General features: G+C 42.0%; 1 protein-coding gene across 1 annotated transcript in view; it reads left to right on the top strand.

The window, feature by feature from the left end:
* IL18 (interleukin 18) overlaps positions 1–9633 on the top strand; it is a 44697-nt gene extending 35064 nt beyond the window's left edge. The window contains exon 5 of the mRNA XM_053690926.1: positions 9313–9633. Within this exon, the coding sequence (XP_053546901.1) occupies positions 9313–9543 (231 nt within the window). The 3' untranslated portion in view covers positions 9544–9633. The remainder of the gene's footprint in view (positions 1–9312) is intronic.
* Positions 9634–18269: the final 8636 nt, after the last annotated feature.

Raw genomic sequence — 18269 nt, 5'->3', positions numbered from 1 at the left:
AAGGTGAGTTTAATTACAAATTACACGAGCATCACAAAATAAATAAACTTTAGAATGCCTAAACATTTGTAATTGCAACAATTTTGTGGGCAAAATGGTGCATTATCTGACAGAAATGCAGGGGTGCCAATATTTTTGGCCATGACTGTATGTATGTGTGTGTATATATATATATATATACATACACAATATACAGTATATAATATATGTGATATACTGTTCCACTTGGTGTATTAAACACACTTTGGATTAAGACCCGGCGAGTGCGTCTCTTTTTTGTAATTTCATATATGTGATATATATATATATATATATATATATATATATGTATATATATGTGTGTGTGTGTGTGTATATATATATATATATATATATATATATGTATGTGTGGGTATATATATATATATACACACACTTTTGAGCCCTTTTCAGTCAACTACCTTTAAACATGCAATATCATTTTAAATCAATTTTTATATGTTTTAATGTGTTTTAAATAGACATATTCTACATTACAAAAACAATCATATGTATATAAAATGTAATTTTGAGTGCAGTTAGCGGGATCAATAAAAATATTTAGCGCCCCACTGGTAATCTGGCCTCTTCCAGAAGGGAAACTGGACTTCTTTAATGAGAATTGTTACTTGGCTGACTGCTAGCTCTCCTATAAAGAGGAAACAATTTCACAAGTCTAGGCATTTAGTACTAGGGGGCATATTTATCAAGCTTCATAACCTGTCTGCCTGCTGTGAGGCGGCGGACAGAAATCAGCCCAATCGAATACGATCAGGTTGATTGACACCCCATGCTATTGGCCATGAATCTGCAGAGGGCGGTATTGCACCAGCGGTTCACAAGAACTGCTGGTGCAATGATAAATGCTGACAGCGTATGCTGTCTGCATTTATCGATGTTCAGTGGACATGATCCGCTATATCGGATCATTTCTGCTCGCACCATATTAAATAGGCCCCTAGCTACAAGTGGCAAGCTAAATTATCGTGTTCCCGCAAATGGGCAAATTTAGCGCTCTGAAAATTAACCAGAGATTAGATCTTTGGTTAATTTTCTTAAACTGCCCCAAATGCCCTCAAAATAGAGGGCATTGCAGTTTTTTCTTAAAAGAAAAAATCTAGCCTTTTTTTTTAATACAAAAACAGCATGCAAGCGATGTTTAGTGCTCCACTTGTAATCTGGCCCTTAGTGTCTGTCCTGGGCTAGGTTTAAGCATTTGGTTCCATCTAAGCCCTCAGATTCTTGTGGGAATCCCCTTCCTCATAGCATTGTGATAGGAGGGTAAAGTATAAAAAAAAATCTGTGTTTTATAGTGACTGAGAAATTGTTTTTTGCTAAAGGCAGTTACTTCTCCTTTACACATAATCATTGTGAAATGAAATACCAGTTCAGGCTGAAATTGAAGATTAAAGGGACAGTTAACACCTTGAGATTTTTAGATAAAGTATTTAGTTGTGCAGTGCAGAGTAAAACAACTTTACAATATACTTTCATATAATTCAGCTCTGAAAATTGCAGATTTTCTAATACTGAAAATGCACACGGCAGACTTCTCTGCTTGACAGATGTCCCTAATAAGTTTTAGCAGATAACATCTGCAAAACAATGCAAGTTATACTAACAAATAACCCTGACTAGCCTTGTCATCTCAAGACTCATGCCCAGACTGACTCAGACAAGGGATGGGTGGCGTTTGTATCTAAAACAACTAGTCCTAAAGCCTGTGTACACGGGCCATTTTCTGCAGTGCATCGGTCCCACCCGCTCGTCCATGCCCCGCCCCTGGCACACCCGCTACCATCCAGCCAAACCCGCTCCCGTTGGTCACGCCAGATTCCGCCCACCCTCTCTGCTGTCTGATCCACATGCTTCCTTACGACCAGGCCAGGTATGTTTGTCTCGTGCTGCAGTCTCTACTGGGCATGACAGCTTTGGACAAACATACCTGGCGTTTTATTATATAGGATTGCAGCTAACAAAATTTTAAAAATGTTTAGACTTGGCTGGTATCTTATTCTATAACAAGACTACAACAATGTCCTGTGATTACAAGTTGTTTACTGTTACACTAAGTACATACAGTTAACTCTTTGGCTTTTTTAGGAAGGACCACAATGCATTGCATGTTGTTGAGCTAAAACAGTTAAAGGGGCAGTTTACCCTTATTTAATTTGTTTCCAATTATCCATTGTACCTGCTGGAGTGTATTAAGTTGTTTACAAATAGGTCATTTTACTTATTTCACTATTTTAAATAGCTGTTTTTTTCTGTGGTATCACTACATTTTCTGTAAGTTTTTATACTTAAGTATAGGCTAATGAAAACCTGTCTAAACATAGCCAGCTGTCAGGCAGCGTATAGAATCAAAGATCAGATTGTTCCTGGATCACAACTGCAGATAGCTAATCGAAATTTTAGGAGCAATATGTATTGGGAATGTCCTGTTATATTGTTACAGGAGTGGATAAGTTCATAGACTGTATGTTCTTTATGAGATGCAGATGGATACTGTGTTGCAGGTTGTTTGTTTTAGTTGTATTAATTGTCTTTAGAAAGTAGCGATAGTGTTTCAAGCTCACACTTTAGCTGAGGGTCTGCAGTGGTACTTGCAGTGTCTGCGTAAGCAGATAGGAGGAACACACTGGTTTGTGACGTGTCTGAGAAGGCGTTAAAAGCTACGAGGAGAATGTGTCAATCACTGTGATGTAGGCTGTGGGGGCAGATTGCCAGGAGTCTCTGTCAGTGCAGCGTAAGTGTGAAATGTCTGTCAGAGCAGAGAAGGAGGAGCCTGTCATTTAACGGGAATCAAGTGAACGGAGATAGGTACAAAGTCCTTATTAGACAGACTTACAAGGTTCAGTCTTTACAGCCACTTAGGAAAAGGTATTGTAAGATGCCAAGGAGATCTTAGAGAGTGATGCAGAGGCAGATCGGGGTTTCCACGGAGGGAGACGCTGCAGCGTTTGCAGGGAAGTAACCTCTGTTTATATTTACCAGCCAGCGGAAAAGCTGGAGCTAGACCTTTGAGCACAAAGCTATAAATCCAGTGAGCCAGTGGCTAGTTAGATGTTGAAGAAATCAAATGTTCACACAGGTTTCTTAGAGCCATATCTGAAGGGACAGCTTGTTCAGAGAGCAGCTACGCTACACACAAAACATTAATTGGCAGGTAGCGTTAGGAACTATGGGAATTTATGAGGTGTGAGTTAAAGGTATATACACCTGGTGGAAGTAACGTGACACCAGCAGAAGAAATTACACTTTTTTCAATTGTTCTAAGTATTGGGTTTTGGTTTACAGAGATAATATAAAGAAGCTGTGTGATAAACTAAGGATATCTGATTTCCCTCCAGGCTCAAACCATTTTGATGGGTTGTGATTTCAAAGAATAAAAACAGCTATTTCAAATACAAAAATAAACTTAAATAGGCAATTCCGCATATATTTTACACTTGGGAGTTTATATAACAAGTCATTGGAACATATTAAGTGAAAAACATTACTTTTACAGTTCACTGTCCCTTTAATATAACAAATGTTTCCTGATAAAAAAAAATAGATTATATGGATTCTTCAATCTAAACTACGTATTAATAATATGCTTGATTTAGAGCCTTATGATCTGAAGCTGTCCGCTCTAGCCAGACTATTTTGTCAGTAATGTGACGTCCCTCAAAGAATTTTAGAAAGGCATATTTTAGCTGCAGATCTTTTTATCTAGTAATGCAGGTTTTAAATGTAAGTGAAAGGCACAGACATCCTATATAATAAAAGGCCAGGTATGTTTGTCAGATGCAGTCATGCACAGTAGAGACTGCACAAGGACAAGCATACCTTGAGAGAGAAAAGAGAGGGGAGAGAGAGAGCAAAAGAGGAGGTTGAGATAAAAAGAGGGGGCATATTTTAGCTGCAGATCTTTTTATCTAGTAATGCAGGTTTTAAATGTAAGTGAAAGGCACACACATCCTATATAATAAAAGGCCAGGTATGTTTGTCAGATGCAGTCATGCACAGTAGAGATTGCACAAGGACAAGCATACCTTGAGAGAGAAAAAGAGGGAGAGAGAAAGCAAAAGAGAGGGGAGAGAGAGTAAAAGAGAGGGGGAGAGAGAGCAAAATAGGGAGAAGGGAGAGCAAAAGAGAGGGGAGAAAGAGAAAAAGAGGGGGGAGAGAGCAAAAGAAGGGGGGAGAGAGAGCAAAAGAGGGGGAGAAAATGCAAAAGAGGGGGAGAAAGTGCAAAAGAGAGGGGAGAGAGAGCAAAAGAGAGGGGAGAGAGAGCAAAAGAGAGGGGAGAGAGAGCAAAAGAAGGGGGGAGAGAGCAAAAGAAGGGGGAGAAAGAGCAAAAGAAGGGGAGAGGGAGCAAAAGAGGGGGAGAGAGAGAGCAAAATAGGGGGGAGAGAGAGCAAATGAGGGAGAGAGAGAGCAAAAGAGGGGAGAGAGAGAGCAAAAGAGAGGGGAGAGAGAGCAAAAGAGGGGGAGAGAGTGCAAAAGAGGGGGGAGAGAGCACCAAGAGGAGGGGAGAGAAAAAGAGTGGGGGAGAGAGAGAGAGAGCAAAAGAGAGGGGAGAGAGCAAAAGAGAGGGGCAGAGGGGAGAGAGCAAAGGAGGTGGGAGAGAGAGCAAAAGATAGGGAGAGAGAGCAAAAGAGGGTGGAAAGAGAGCAAAAAGGGGGGAGAGAGAGTGAAAGAGGGGAGAGAGAGAAAAAAGAGGGGGGAGAGAAGGCAAAAGAGGAGGGAGAGAGAAAAAGAGGTGGAGAGGGAGAGAGAGCAAAAGAGGAGAGAGAGAGAGAGAGAGAGAGAGAGAGAGAGAGAGAGAGAGGGAGAGAGAAAAGAGGAGGGAGAGAGAGCAAAAGAGGAGAGATAAAGAAAAAAGAGGGGAGAGAGAGAGCAAAAGAGGGGCAGAGAGAGAAAAGAGGGGGTAGAGAGAGAGCAAAAGAGGGGGCAGAGAGAGAAAAGAGGGGGGAGAGAGAGAGCAAAAGAGGAGGTTGAGATAAAAATAGGGGGAGAGAGAAAAAGAGGGAGAGAGAAATCAAAAGAGAGGGGAGAGAGAGAAAAAGAGAGGGGGAGAGAGAGCAAAAGAGGGGGAAGAGAGAGCAAAATAGGGGGAAGGGAGAGCAAAAGAGAGGATAGAAAGAGAAAAAGAGGGGAGAGGGAGAGCAAAAGAGGGGGGAGAGAGCAAAAGAAAGGGGAGAGAGAGCAAAAGAGGGGGAGAAAATGCAAAAGAGGGGGAGAGAGTGCAAAAGAGAGGGGAGAGAGCAAAAGAAAGGGGAGAGAGAGCAAAAGAGGGGGAGAAAATGCAAAAGAGGGGGAGAGAGTGCAAAAGAGAGGGGAGAGAGAGCAAAAGAGAGGGGAGAGAGAGCAAAAGAGAGGGGAGAGAGAGCAAAAGAGGGGGGGAGAGAGAGCAAAAGAGGGGGGGGAGATCAAAAGAAGGGGGAGAGAGCAAAAGAAGGGGGAGAGAGAGCAAAAGAGGGGGAGAGAGGGCAAAAGAGGGGGGAGAGAGAGCAAAAGAGGAAGAGAGAGTGCCAAGAGGGAGGGGGGGGAGAGAAAAAGACTGGGGGAGAGAGAGAGAGAGCAAAAGAGAGGGGAGAGAGCAAAAGAGAGGGGAGAGAGCAAAAGAGAGGGGCAGAGGGGAGAGAGCAAAGGAGGTGGGAGAGAGAGCAAAAGATAGGGGAGAGAGAGCAAAAGAGGGTGGAAAGAGAGCAAAAGGGGGGAGAAATAGTGAAACAGGGGAGAGAGAGAAAAAATAGCAAAAGAGGAGAGAGAGAGAGAGAGAGAGAGAGAGAGAGAGAGAGAGAGAGAGAAAGAGGGGGGGAGAGAGAGCAAAAGAGAGGGGAGAGAGAGCAAAAAGGGGGGGGGAGAGAGTAAAATAGGGGGAAAGAGCAAAAGAGGGGGGAGAGAGAGCAAAAGAAGGGGGGAGAGTGCAAAAGAAGGGGGAGAGAGTGCAAAAGAGGGGGGAGAGAGAGCAAAAGAGAGGGGAGAGAGAGCAAAAGAGAGGGGAGAGAGAGCAAAAAAGGGGGAGAGAGAGCAAAAGAAGGGGGATAGAGATCAAAAGAATGGGGAGAGAGAGCAAAAGAGGGGGAGAGAGAGAGAGAGCAAAAGAGGGGGGAGAGAGAGCAAAAGAGGGGGGGGAGAGAGCAAAAGAGGGGGAGAGAGAGCAAAAGAGAGGGGAGAGAGAGCAAAAGAGGGGGGAGAAAGAGCAAAAGAGGGGAGAAAGAGCAAAGGAGGGGGGAGAGAGAGCAAAAGAGAAGGAGAGAGAGCAAAAGAGAGGGGAGAGAGAGCAAAAGAGGGGGGAGAAAGAGCAAAGGAGGGGGGAGAGAGAGCAAAAGAAGGGGGAGAGAGAGCAAAAGAGGGGGAGAGAGAGCAAAAGAGGGGGAGAGAAAAGCAAAAGATTGAGGAGAGAGAGCAAAAGAAGGGGAGAGAGAGCAAAAGAGGGGGAGAGAGAGAGAGCAAAAGATAGGGGAGAGAGAGCAAAAGAGGGTGGAGAGAGAGCGAAAAGGGAGGGAGAGAGAGCGAAACAGGGGGAGAGAAAAAAAAGAGGGGGGAGAGAACGCAAAACAGGAGGGAGAGTGAAAAAGAGGAAGAGAGAGTGCCAAGAGGGAGGGGGGAGAGAAAAAGAGTGGGGGAGAGAGAGAGCAAAAGAGAGGGGAGAGAGAGCAAAAAGGGGGGAGAGAGAGCAAAATAGGGGGAAAGAGCAAAAGAGGGGGGGAGAGAGAGCAAAAGAAGGAGGGAGAGTGCAAAAGAAGGGGGGAGAGAGTGCAAAAGAGGGGGGAGAGAGAGCAAAAGAGAGGGGAGAGAGAGCAAAAGAGAGGGGAGAGAGAGCAAAAAAGGGGGAGAGAGAGCAAAAGAAGGGGGATAGAGATCAAAAGAATGGGGAGAGAGAGCAAAAGAGAGGGGAGAGAGAGCAAAAGAGGGGGGAGAGAGAGCAAAAGAGGGGGGAGAGAGAGCAAAAGAGAGGGGAGAGAGAGCAAAAGAGGGGGGAGAAAGAGCAAAAGAGGGGAGAAAGAGCAAAGGAGGGGGGAGAGAGAGCAAAAGAGGGGGAGAGAGAGCAAAAGAGAGGGGAGAGAGAGCAAAAGAGGGGGGGAGAAAGAGCAAAAGAGGGGAGAAAGAGCAAAGGAGGGGGGGAGAGAGAGCAAAAGAAGGGGGAGAGAGAGCAAAAGAGGGGGAGAGAGAGCAAAAGAGGGGGAGAGAAAAGCAAAAGATTGAGGAGAGAGAGCAAAAGAAGGGGAGAGAGAGCAAAAGAGGGGGAGAGAGAGAGAGCAAAAGATAGGGGAGAGAGAGCAAAAGAGGGTGGAGAGAGAGCGAAAAGGGAGGGAGAGAGAGCGAAACAGGGGGAGAGAACGCAAAAGAGGAGGGAGAGAAAGAGGGGGGAGAGAACGCAAAAGAGGAGGGAGAGTGAAAAAGAGGAAGAGAGAGAGCAAAAGAGGAAGAGAGAGTGCCAAGAGGGAGGGGGGGAGAGAAAAAGAGTGGGGGAGAGAGAGAGCAAAAGAGAGGGGAGAGAGCAAAAGAGAGGGGCAGAGGGGAGAGAGCAAAGGAGGTGGGAGAGAGAGCAAAAGATAGGGGAGAGAGAGTAAAAGAGGGTGGAAAGAGAGCAAAAGGGGGAAGAAAGAGTGAAACAGGGGAGATAGAGAAAAAAGAGCAAAAGAGGAGAGAGAGAGAGAGCGAGAAAGAGGGGGGGGGGAGAGAGCAAAAGAGAGGGGAAAGAGAGCAAAAAGGGGGGAGAGAGAGCAAAATAGGGGGAGAGAGCAAAAGAGGGGGAGAGAGAGCAAAAGAAGGGGGGAGAATGCAAAAGAAGGGGGAGAGAGTGCAAAAGAGGGGGGGGAGAGAGAGCAAAAGAGAGGGGAGAGAGAGCAAAAGAGAGGGGAGAGAGAGCAAAAGAGGGGGAGAGAGAGAGCAAAAGAAGGGGGATAGAGATCAAAAGAAGGGGGAGAGAGAGCAAAAGAGGGGGAGAGAGAGCAAAAGAGGGGGGAGAGAGAGCAAAAGAGGGGGGAGAGAGAGCAAAAGAGGGGGGAGAGAGCACCAACAAGGGGGGAGAGAGAAAAAGAGTGGGGAGAGAGAGAGAGAGCAAAAGAGAGGGGAGAGAGCAGAAGAGAGGGGAAGAGGGGAGAGAGCAAAAGAGGTGGGAGAGAGAGCAAAAGATAAGGGAGAGAGAGCAAAAGAGGGTGGAAAGAGAGCAAAAAGGGGGGAGAGAGAGCGAAACAGGGGGGGAGAGAATAAAGAGGGGGAGAGAAGGCAAAAGATGAGGGACAGAAAAAAACAGGAGGAGAGAGAGCAAAAGATGTGGGAGAGAGAGCAAAAGATGGGGGAGAGAGAGCAAAGATGGGGGAGAGAGGGCAAAAGAGAGGGGAGAGAGCAAAAGAGAGGGGAGAGAGAGCAAAAGAGAGGAGAGAGAGAGCAAAAGAGAGGAGAGAGAGCAAAAGAGAGGGGAGAGAGAGCAAAAGAGGGGGGAGAGAGAGCAAAAGAGGGGGGAGAGAGCAAAAGAGGGGGGAGAGAGAGCAAAAGAGGGGGAGAGAGTGCAAAAGAGGGGGAGAGAGTGCAAAAGAGAGGGGAGAGAGCAAAAGAGAGGGGAGAGAGAGCAAAAGAGAGGGGAGAGAGAGAGCAAAAGAGGAGGGAGAGAGAGCAAAAGAGGAGGGAGAGAGAGCAAAAGAGGGTGGAGAAAGAACAAAAGAGGGGAGAGAGAGAGCAAAAGAGGGGAGAGAGAGAGCAAAAGAGAGGGGAGAGAGAGCAAAAGAGAAGGGAGAGAGCAAAAAAGAAATTGAGAGAGAGCAAAAGAGGGGGGAAAGAGAGAGAGCAAAAGAGAGGTGGGAAAAAGAGAGGGGAGAGGGGTGGGACTGCTGTACTGCAAAAAATGGCCTTTGTACACATGCTTTAGGACTATTCCTATATAATAAAAGGCCAGGTATGTTTGTCTGAAGCTGTCATGCACAGTGGAGACTGCAGCACGAGACAAACATACCTGGCCTGGCTGTAAGGAAGCATTAGGATCAGACAGCAGAGAGGGTGGACGGGAGCAGGTGTGATAGGGATATGGCCGGGCGTGAGCGGGTGTGTCAGGCGTGGCAGGACAGGGCATCAGTAACAGGGCGTGGCCGGGCAGGTGGGACCACTGAACTGCAGAAAATGGCCGGTTTACTCGGCTTTAGGACTAGTTACAATATAATGCCTTATGGCTGTAATATCTTCTTATATAAGATAATGACAATGCTGTACCTGCTATAAAATATCCCCACTGTTGTTTATTTCTGCTTTGAATCAAATATTTGTACTTCACTTGTGTTAATTTCAAATTTTCTCTTTCAGCAACAAGACTGTCCCCAAATCATTAGGGGAGACACCAGCGACATTATATTCTATCAAAAAACGTTCTCAAGAGGCACTACAAACAGCTTTTACTTTGAGTCTGCATTACGACCAGGATACGCTCTGGCTTGCCATGAAGAGGATGGGAAAAAAAAACTAGTGCTTAAAAAATCTTCTGATGAGCCAGACAGAGCAGATGAAACGCGAAAATTAGATCTAGTAAAAAATTAGTTTAACGTCCAGTGGGATTTATGTAGCTTTTTTAGGGAAATATAAACTGTACAACTCATATTCATTAAACGTGCTCACGGTTTAAGACAACATTATTAGACATGCTCACAGTTTATTTATGTATTGCCCCATGTACGAAGGAGCAAGCGGACAAGCTTCTCCACTCAAGAATTTGTCCGCTCGCCTTTGCTACATATGGGCAGCGGACAAACAATAAATGCTGCCCGTATGTTTCATTACACGCTCAAGTAAGCGTATAATGCCCGCCCCTTCTCTTGCACGACCAATCACATGAGAGAAGGGATTGTCAATCCCCAGGAGCGAGCTCTCTGATTTCCCCTCACCTCCTCAGAGGTGGCATAGGGTGTATGGAGCAGCGGTCTAATGACCTCTGCTTCTTACATTGCGGGATGCAAGGGCTCTGGAGCAGCTTTTGCTGCTTAGTACATGGAGCCCAATATCATTAGACATGTTCTCATGTTCAGGGCAAAACCACTGATTTTGCTGTATCCTTTGCATTAATTTGAAAGCTCAAAACATGCTGCCTCTTTAACTAATAAATGAACAGACGCAAGCACGTGTCACAAGATTTAGGGCTCCATTTATTAAGCAGCGGATGCTGCTTCAGAGGCCCATCATTTCAGACTTGCCTGAAAAGGAAGTTAAGAAGAAGCAGTCGTAAGACCACTGCTCCTTAAAGGGCCATAATACCCAAATGTTTAAATACTTGAAAGTGATACAATATAGCTGGAAAAAGCTGACTAGAAAATATCACCTGAACATCTCTATGTAAAAAAGAAAGATATTTTACCTCAAAGGTTTCTCAGTAGCCACATCCCATTGTAAAGGACTTCTAAGCAGCAAATCAGTGTGTCTGTCCCGGGACAGCGGAAGGAGCGAGCTTTCGTGCACACTCAACTTATTTCCCTATTCAGTGTAAGGAAGTTTACAATGAAATCTCATGAGAGTTAAGTGAAATCTCATGAGATCACAGTAAGAGAGTTCATGACCTCAGCATAGTTGATGCTGATTGGCTGCTGTTCATTTCTTCATATTTTTTTTTTTTACCTGCAGCTGGGCAGCAGCTGAGTATAACTTTTTACACAGAACTTACTCTGCTGAGCTGAGGAGATTGTGAGGTAAAATATCTTCCTTTTTTACATAGAGATGCTCAGGTGATATTTTCCTGTCAGCTTTTTGCAGTTATACTGCATCAGTTTCAAGGGATTTAGCATATGAGTATTATGTCCCTTTAACCTGTCCGCTATATTTTAGGTGGCAGATTGAAATAATCCCGATCCGATCGGGACTATTGACAGCCCCTGCTATCGGCCGATTGGATGCCAGTGAGAAGGGAGCGGCATTGCACAAGTATTTCACCAGACAGCGTATTTAGCGATGTAGAGCAAACATGATTCGCTATAGCAAATTATGTCCGCTCAACAAATAATAATAAATCAACCCCTTAATCTGTACATGCAGTTAAAAATCGATACTCCTATGATGAAAAACACTTTTTCCTTGTCAGTTAAGCCTCACTTTTGTTCATGACACTCCAAACATTATATATATAAACATTTTATTTTAACTAAATCTTTGTGCTGCTGCTGTCTTTTAGCTATTTCCTTTGGGAAATAGCAGACAAAAGGATTTTCATTAACAAATTCTAAAAGACACAAGGAAGAAACAAAAAATAAAACATGTTTTTCATGACATTTGTTTCTCTACGGTCTAATATTCATGTTGCAAGATCCCACTGTTCACGCCACACCTTGTATCCCACCTTGTAGCAACTTCACAGTACACTACAGTATGCAGATCAATGCTTAATACCTAAGTGTGATAATGCTGCATTAAAATAAAGTTTTGTAATTGTATTATTACACACTGGTCCTTCTATTTTATTCCATGCCATAAGCACTCTCCCACACTTATACACACCCCTAGGCACACTCCTATCATTAGTCTCACTTTTAGGCACTTTCCCACACTTATATCCTAGGCACTCTCCCAACCGTATTCTCACCCTTAGGTACTCTCCCATACTTACACATACCCCTAGGCAATATCCCAGGCTTATTCTCATCTTTAGGCACTCTTCCACATTAACACACCCTAGGCACTCTCACACTCTTATTCTCAGCCCAAGCGCTCTCCCAACCTTATTCTTACCCTTAGGCACTCTCCCACCCTTTTTCACACTCCTAAGCACTTTTCTATCCTTATTCACACTCCTGGGCATTCTTCCACACACCCGTAGGCACTCTCCCACCCTTATTCACATCCCTAGGGACTATCCCATACACCCCTAAGCATTCCCCTACCCTTATTAACACCCCTAAGCACTCTCCTAACCTTATTCACACCCCTAGGCACTCTCCCAAGCTTATTCACACCCCATAGCACTTTTCCACCCTTATTCACACCCCTGGACATTCTTCCACACACCCCTATGCACTCTCCCACCCTTATACACACTTCTAGGCACTCTCCCACCCTTATTGACACCTAGCACTTTCCCAACCTTATCCACACCCCTAGAAACTCTCCCAACCATACACACACCCAGGCACTCTCCCACCCTTATTCCAAACCCTAGGACTTACACACACACCCTAGGCACTCTCCCAGCTTTATTCACACACCTAGCACTTATACACACCCCCTAGGCACTCTCCCACCTTTATTCACACACCTAGCACTTACACACACCCCTAGGCACTCTCCCACATTTATTCACACCTCTAGCACTTACACACACCCATAGGCACTCTCACACCAATACTCATACCCCTAGGCACACTGCAACCCTCACACACACACAGGTGCTTACCTCTAGATGCTGTCCCTTTCTTACAAATACCACTAGGACATTTGCCCACCCTTACTCAAACCCATAGGCACTCTCCAACCAATATACACAACCCTAAATGCCCGCTGATTATTGCACACAACCTTAAGCACTCTCCCATACTTTTACATATCCCTAGATGCCCTCTCACACTTACACAGCCCCATGCATTCACCCTTAAGGGTGTTTCCCCATTTTTATAAATACTACTAGACACTCTCCCACTCTGCCTCCTACTCCACACCACCCTTTTTAAAGACAATTCCTGGAAGGGAATTTCTATGTGAAAAGTCCTGTTATGGTCTTTGTAAAGAAGGGTTAAATTAGGTCTGTGGAATAAACCATTCTGTCATTTAGGTAACTTTGTGCCAATATTTGCCCTACAGTTATAAATACCTATATATAACTAGTACTGTGATATTCACAAGGACTAGTAAAAAGTTCTACTTCTCGTTAGAAAGTTACATTTCTAAAAGGTATAGGGCTAAATTACAAGTGGATTACACAAATATTAGCACTATCGAGTGCTTCCACCGCTTTAAGCCAAATCAATAGCGCTCTTCTTATTCTTGCACTGATATTACAAGTTCAAAATGCAATGTTATCGCTTGAGTAAAAGCCTCACACAAGCTAATATCTGGAAGTCGGATAGCGCAAGTTCTTGACACGTTTCAAAACCCTGCACTGGCTTTCGATCAAGTGTTATCCCGAAGGTGTGTTAAGAAATAGTTTTTTTCCAGTTTCACATTCCCCAAATCCCAATTACTGTGGATAAACCCATCTATTCCCACCTTAAAATATCTCCAAAATGTGTCACTTTGTCACCTAAGGCACCAATACTTTTCTCAGGCATTTCCCACCTTCACTATTGCAACTCTATCCTCTTATGTCTCCCAAGCTGGCACCTGTCCTTACTGCATTACCATATATGAATGCATTTGCCAGACTCATCATCATTGTGTGTCACTCCAGATCTGCTCTACCACTCTATCCCTCCATTGGCTTCTCTTAGCCTCAATAATAAAATATTGACCATAACACAGTAAACACCCTTGTTAAAGTAATGGTAAATTTAAGAGCATAAAAATGTTGCAATGAAAAATATATTTGTTTGCAAGTAAAACCACATAATAATTTTTTTTTAAAGTGTATATAAATTTTATAATAAAAGATTTATAATCCTAATTGGTATTGTCTGTTCCTCCGCCCCTCTTCATTTCCTCTTTTGGCTGGGCTTTGATGTATAGAGCACTCCTACCCACTCTCTGCATAGGCTTTCTATAGACTTTAAAGGGCTGGACTTCAAAATTGTCAAATGACGCACATGTTGATTGGATGTTCAGTGGAATTGTCATAAAAAAAAAAGAGTTCATCCAAGTGGGCTGGCATAACATTGCAATAGAAGTATTACTATATGCACTAATTTAACCCTTTCACAGATGGATTAAAAACAAAAAAGGTACACATTTACTATTTTAACAGCAAAGATTGCATATATGACATTTGATTAGTTAAGGTTCACTTTAAATTTGCATCCTCCTATATCTCTACCCTTATCTGTGATTACTCGCCAACCAGCCACCACTACACAACCTAATTCTCCCCTTATCTCTCATTACTTCTTGACATTCTATTTGCATACATTTTCATATATATTATGTGAATCCAAAACACATTTGTTCAGGGATTGTACAATCTACAGTATATTACAATGTTTCTCTTCCCTCGGATCTCTCTTCTCTAGTTCTGCTTTACAATGCAAATTCACAGGTCCATCTGTTCTGCTGACCATCTCATGTATAGGTGGTTTTCAGCTAACAATGACCACATATCTGATTTTCCATCTTTTTCTCTACAACATTTTGTGTAAGTTTGAGGGTCCTCTTTCTCTCAATAAAAGTTGTAAAGCAAAATATCTAATCAGAGAAAACATTCAAATTGCTTCAAATATGATCGGTCAACAGAAAAAAGCAAAGTAAAATAAAACTAAAATAAAAATGATTATCCTGTTTTAAATATAGTCTATATTGTGTAAATATATGGAGGCACTGAAAACATCAGTCTGAAATTGACTACAAAAAGAGTCTCTAGAATCCTAAAATATGGCTGTTTATTTAATGAAGTTAAAAGGACAATAAAGTCATAATTAGACATTCATGATTTAGACAGTGCATACAATTTTAAACAACTTTCCAATTTACTTCTATTATTTAATTAGCGTCCTTCTCTTGTTATCCTTTGCTGAAAGGTTTATCTAGCTAAGCTCAGGAGCAGCAAAGAACGCTGTTCTGTGTTAGCTGTTTCGTTTGCCCATCTGTTAAATCAATTAATATTGACAAGAGTTGTTTTAGATAATTGGAATTGCTAATTTAGTATCTGTTCATTAAAGGGCTGTGAAGACTCTGGTAATTACTGCTCTCACTTTTTCACACAGAAAAAAAAATCCATAATCTAGACTAGATTCAGTGACATTTAGGTTGGTAGAATAGTGGCTTAAAGGGACATTCAAGTCAACATAAACTTTTATGATTCAGATGGAACAGCAATTTTAAGACACTTTCCAATTTACTTCCGTTATCAAGTTTTGCACAGTTTTTATATATTTATTAAAATGGGGGGAAAAATAAATTTATCAGAAGAAAATCTACTGCTTATTTGAAATTAAAGGGACACTAAAGTCAAAATAAACTTTCATGATTCAGAAAGATTATGCAGTTGTAAGACACTTTCCAATTTACTTCTATTATCAAATTTTGCTCAGTCTTTTTACATTCACACTTTCTGAGGCACCATCTACTACTGAGCATGTGCACAGTATTATAGGGTATATGTATACTAGTTTGTGATTGGCTGATGTCTGTCACATGATACAGGGGGACAGAAAATGGGAGAGAAAAATGCAATTGGCAGTGTTATTGCATTGTCTTTTTATTATGCATTTGTTAGTTATGCAATTCTACTGCATTGAGTGACACCTGTGTGGAAAATAAGTCGTCCACTATAGGATGCATTATAGCACTCTGTGCCTAGACTAATATAGGTGGAACAAAATGTGTTAAAACATAACTTTTATTATCTACTTAAAATATGGGCTAACATGATTGATTAAAATAAATGAAAATATAATGAATTTGATGTTAAAGGGACACTAAAGTCAAAATAAACTTTCATGATTCAGAAAGATTATGCAGTTGTAAGACACTTTCCAATTTACTTCTATTATCAAATTTTGCTCAGTCTTTTTACATTCACACTTTCTGAGGCACCATCTACTACTGAGCATGTGCACAGTATTATAGGGTATATGTATACTAGTTTGTGATTGGCTGATGTCTGTCACATGATACAGGGGGACAGAAAATGGGAGAGAAAAATGCAATTGGCAGTGTTATTGCATTGTCTTTTTATTATGCATTTGTTAGTTATGCAATTCTACTGCATTGAGTGACACCTGTGTGGAAAATAAGTCGTCCACTATAGGATGCATTATAGCACTCTGTGCCTAGACTAATATAGGTGGAACAAAATGTGTTAAAACATAACTTTTATTATCTACTTAAAATATGGGCTAACATGATTGATTAAAATAAATGAAAATATAATGAATTTGATGTTAAAGGGACAGTCTAGTCCAAAAAAAACTTTCATGATTCAGATTTTTTTTTCAGACACCACTCTCCCAGATGTAAAGACTGATGGCTGAGATAATCCACCTCCCAAATGTCTAAAATCATAGAAAATAGACAGGAGATGAATTCCATCTAAGAACATATTCAAGATACTTCTTAATTGCTAAGGAACTATGAGTCCCTATTGTTGATTGACATATACCACAGTTGTGATATTGTATGTCTAAAAGCAAAAAATGAAAAAGTTCTCTCATAAAAGAGGCCAAGCCTGAAAGAGCTCTGAAAAATAGCACAGAGTTCCAAAATATCGATTGGAAACCTTGCCTCTTGAAGTATCCAAACCCCTTGTGCTGTCAAAAGACCCTCAGACAGCTCCCTAACCTGTAAGACTTGCATCCATTAAGAATACAGTCCAGGAAGGACGAACAAAAGGAGGCCCCCTGAATAAAATGATGATAGACTAATCACCAAAACAGAGAGAGTAGAGTGTTAGGATTTAAAAATATAAACTGTGATATTTAAAAATAAACCCTGTATCATTGATTCAGTATTCAAATCAAAAAGCGATCTCGGATGAAAAACAAGCAAAGGGAACCATGCCCGATGCTGCAGTTAAGAGACCTAAAAACTTCTATGCACATAGCCACTGAAAGAAATGTTCTAGACTGTAAGTTAGACAAGCTAACGCCACTTACAATTGACTTTTGTCCGATAAAGACAAAGGGGCCTATTTATGAAAGGCCTGTCGGACATGATCCAACATTGCAAATCATGTCTGACAGACCTCGCTGAATTCGTAGAGCAATACGCTCTCCGCATTCAGCATTGCACCAGCAGCTCTTGTGAACTGCTGGTGCAACGCCGCCCCCTGCAGATTCACGGCCACTAGCAGGGGGTGTCTACAGTAACATCAGAGTCAGGATCAGAATGAGACATCTCGCAAAATGTAACAGAAAAAGAAAAATAACATTAGGCAAAACATTCAATTTCCACAATGTAACATTTTCAGTAGAGAAAAACAAAAGCAGGCATAATAGCTTTCAAACTTCATGCAAACAGTGAGCAATAGAGGGAGAGGGGTAAAATAAATAAAATTTGGCGCCAAGAATGACTCATTACGCAAAAGAAGTTACATTTTTTTGGCACAAAACTAACACCAGGAAATGAAGCAACTCACGCCAAAGCAATTAGCGACAACAAAGACTCAGGAAATTACGAAATTTGCGCCATCAAAGGCGCAACTTTGCACACAAAAATTTTGCACCAAAAATTAGGCAATAAAAAACAGCATTTTGCGGCCTCGCGAGCCTAGATTTGCCCGCGAAAAAAAGAAAGTCAAATTAGAAAAAGACTGAACCCCAGGTAAGAGAACAGTTTTAATAAACTTCCCAAACATGATTCCTATACTGAAACTTTTTAGACTGCAAAGGGAAATACACATAGACTTGACTCATGGCAAATATAAGTAAAATACATATATTTAAAACTTTATATTAATACATAAAGCGCCAAACCATAGCTGAGAGTGTCTTAAATAATGATACATACTTACCGAAAGACACCCATCCACAGATAGCCAAACCAGTACTGAAAACTATCAGCAGAGGTAATGGTATATAAGAGTATATTGTCGATCTGAAAAGGGAGGAAGAAGATGAATCCCTACGACCGATAACAGAGAACCTTTGAAAAGATTTCCCGCGAGGAAAACCATAAAAACAATAGGCAATACACTGTGCTCTGAGAGGAATTGGGCTTCAGAATGCTTAGAAGCACTTATCACAGTAGACATCATAAAAAAACAAGCACAAACTTACTTCACCACCTCCATAGGAGGCAAAGTTTGTAAAACTGAATTGTAGGTGTGGTGAGGGGTGTATTTATAGGCATTTTGAGTTTTGGGAAACTTTGCCCCTCCTTGTAGGATTGTATAGCCCAAACGTCACTAGCTCATGGACTCTTTTCAATTACATGAAAGAAATAAAGTTTTGAAATCTGACCATAACAAAGCTATTGGGAACTGCATCAAACTATAATCACCTATGTTCTAGCACGGCTATGTGGGTATGCTGACTAATCAAATCTGTATTGAGTGGTCCTTTAATATACAAAATGTATTTAAATGTACGAAAAGTTACTAGTGGTATAACTCAGGGTTCACTGCTGGGGCCTGTTTTATTTAATATATTCATCAGTGATATTGGTGTGTTTCTTTCATACAAGAGTGGGGTGGTTTTAAAAACTGT

Source organism: Bombina bombina, chromosome 8, assembly GCF_027579735.1.
Source record: "Bombina bombina isolate aBomBom1 chromosome 8, aBomBom1.pri, whole genome shotgun sequence".
Classification (NCBI taxonomy): domain Eukaryota; kingdom Metazoa; phylum Chordata; class Amphibia; order Anura; family Bombinatoridae; genus Bombina; species Bombina bombina.
This window is presented reverse-complemented; position numbering and strand designations above follow the sequence as displayed.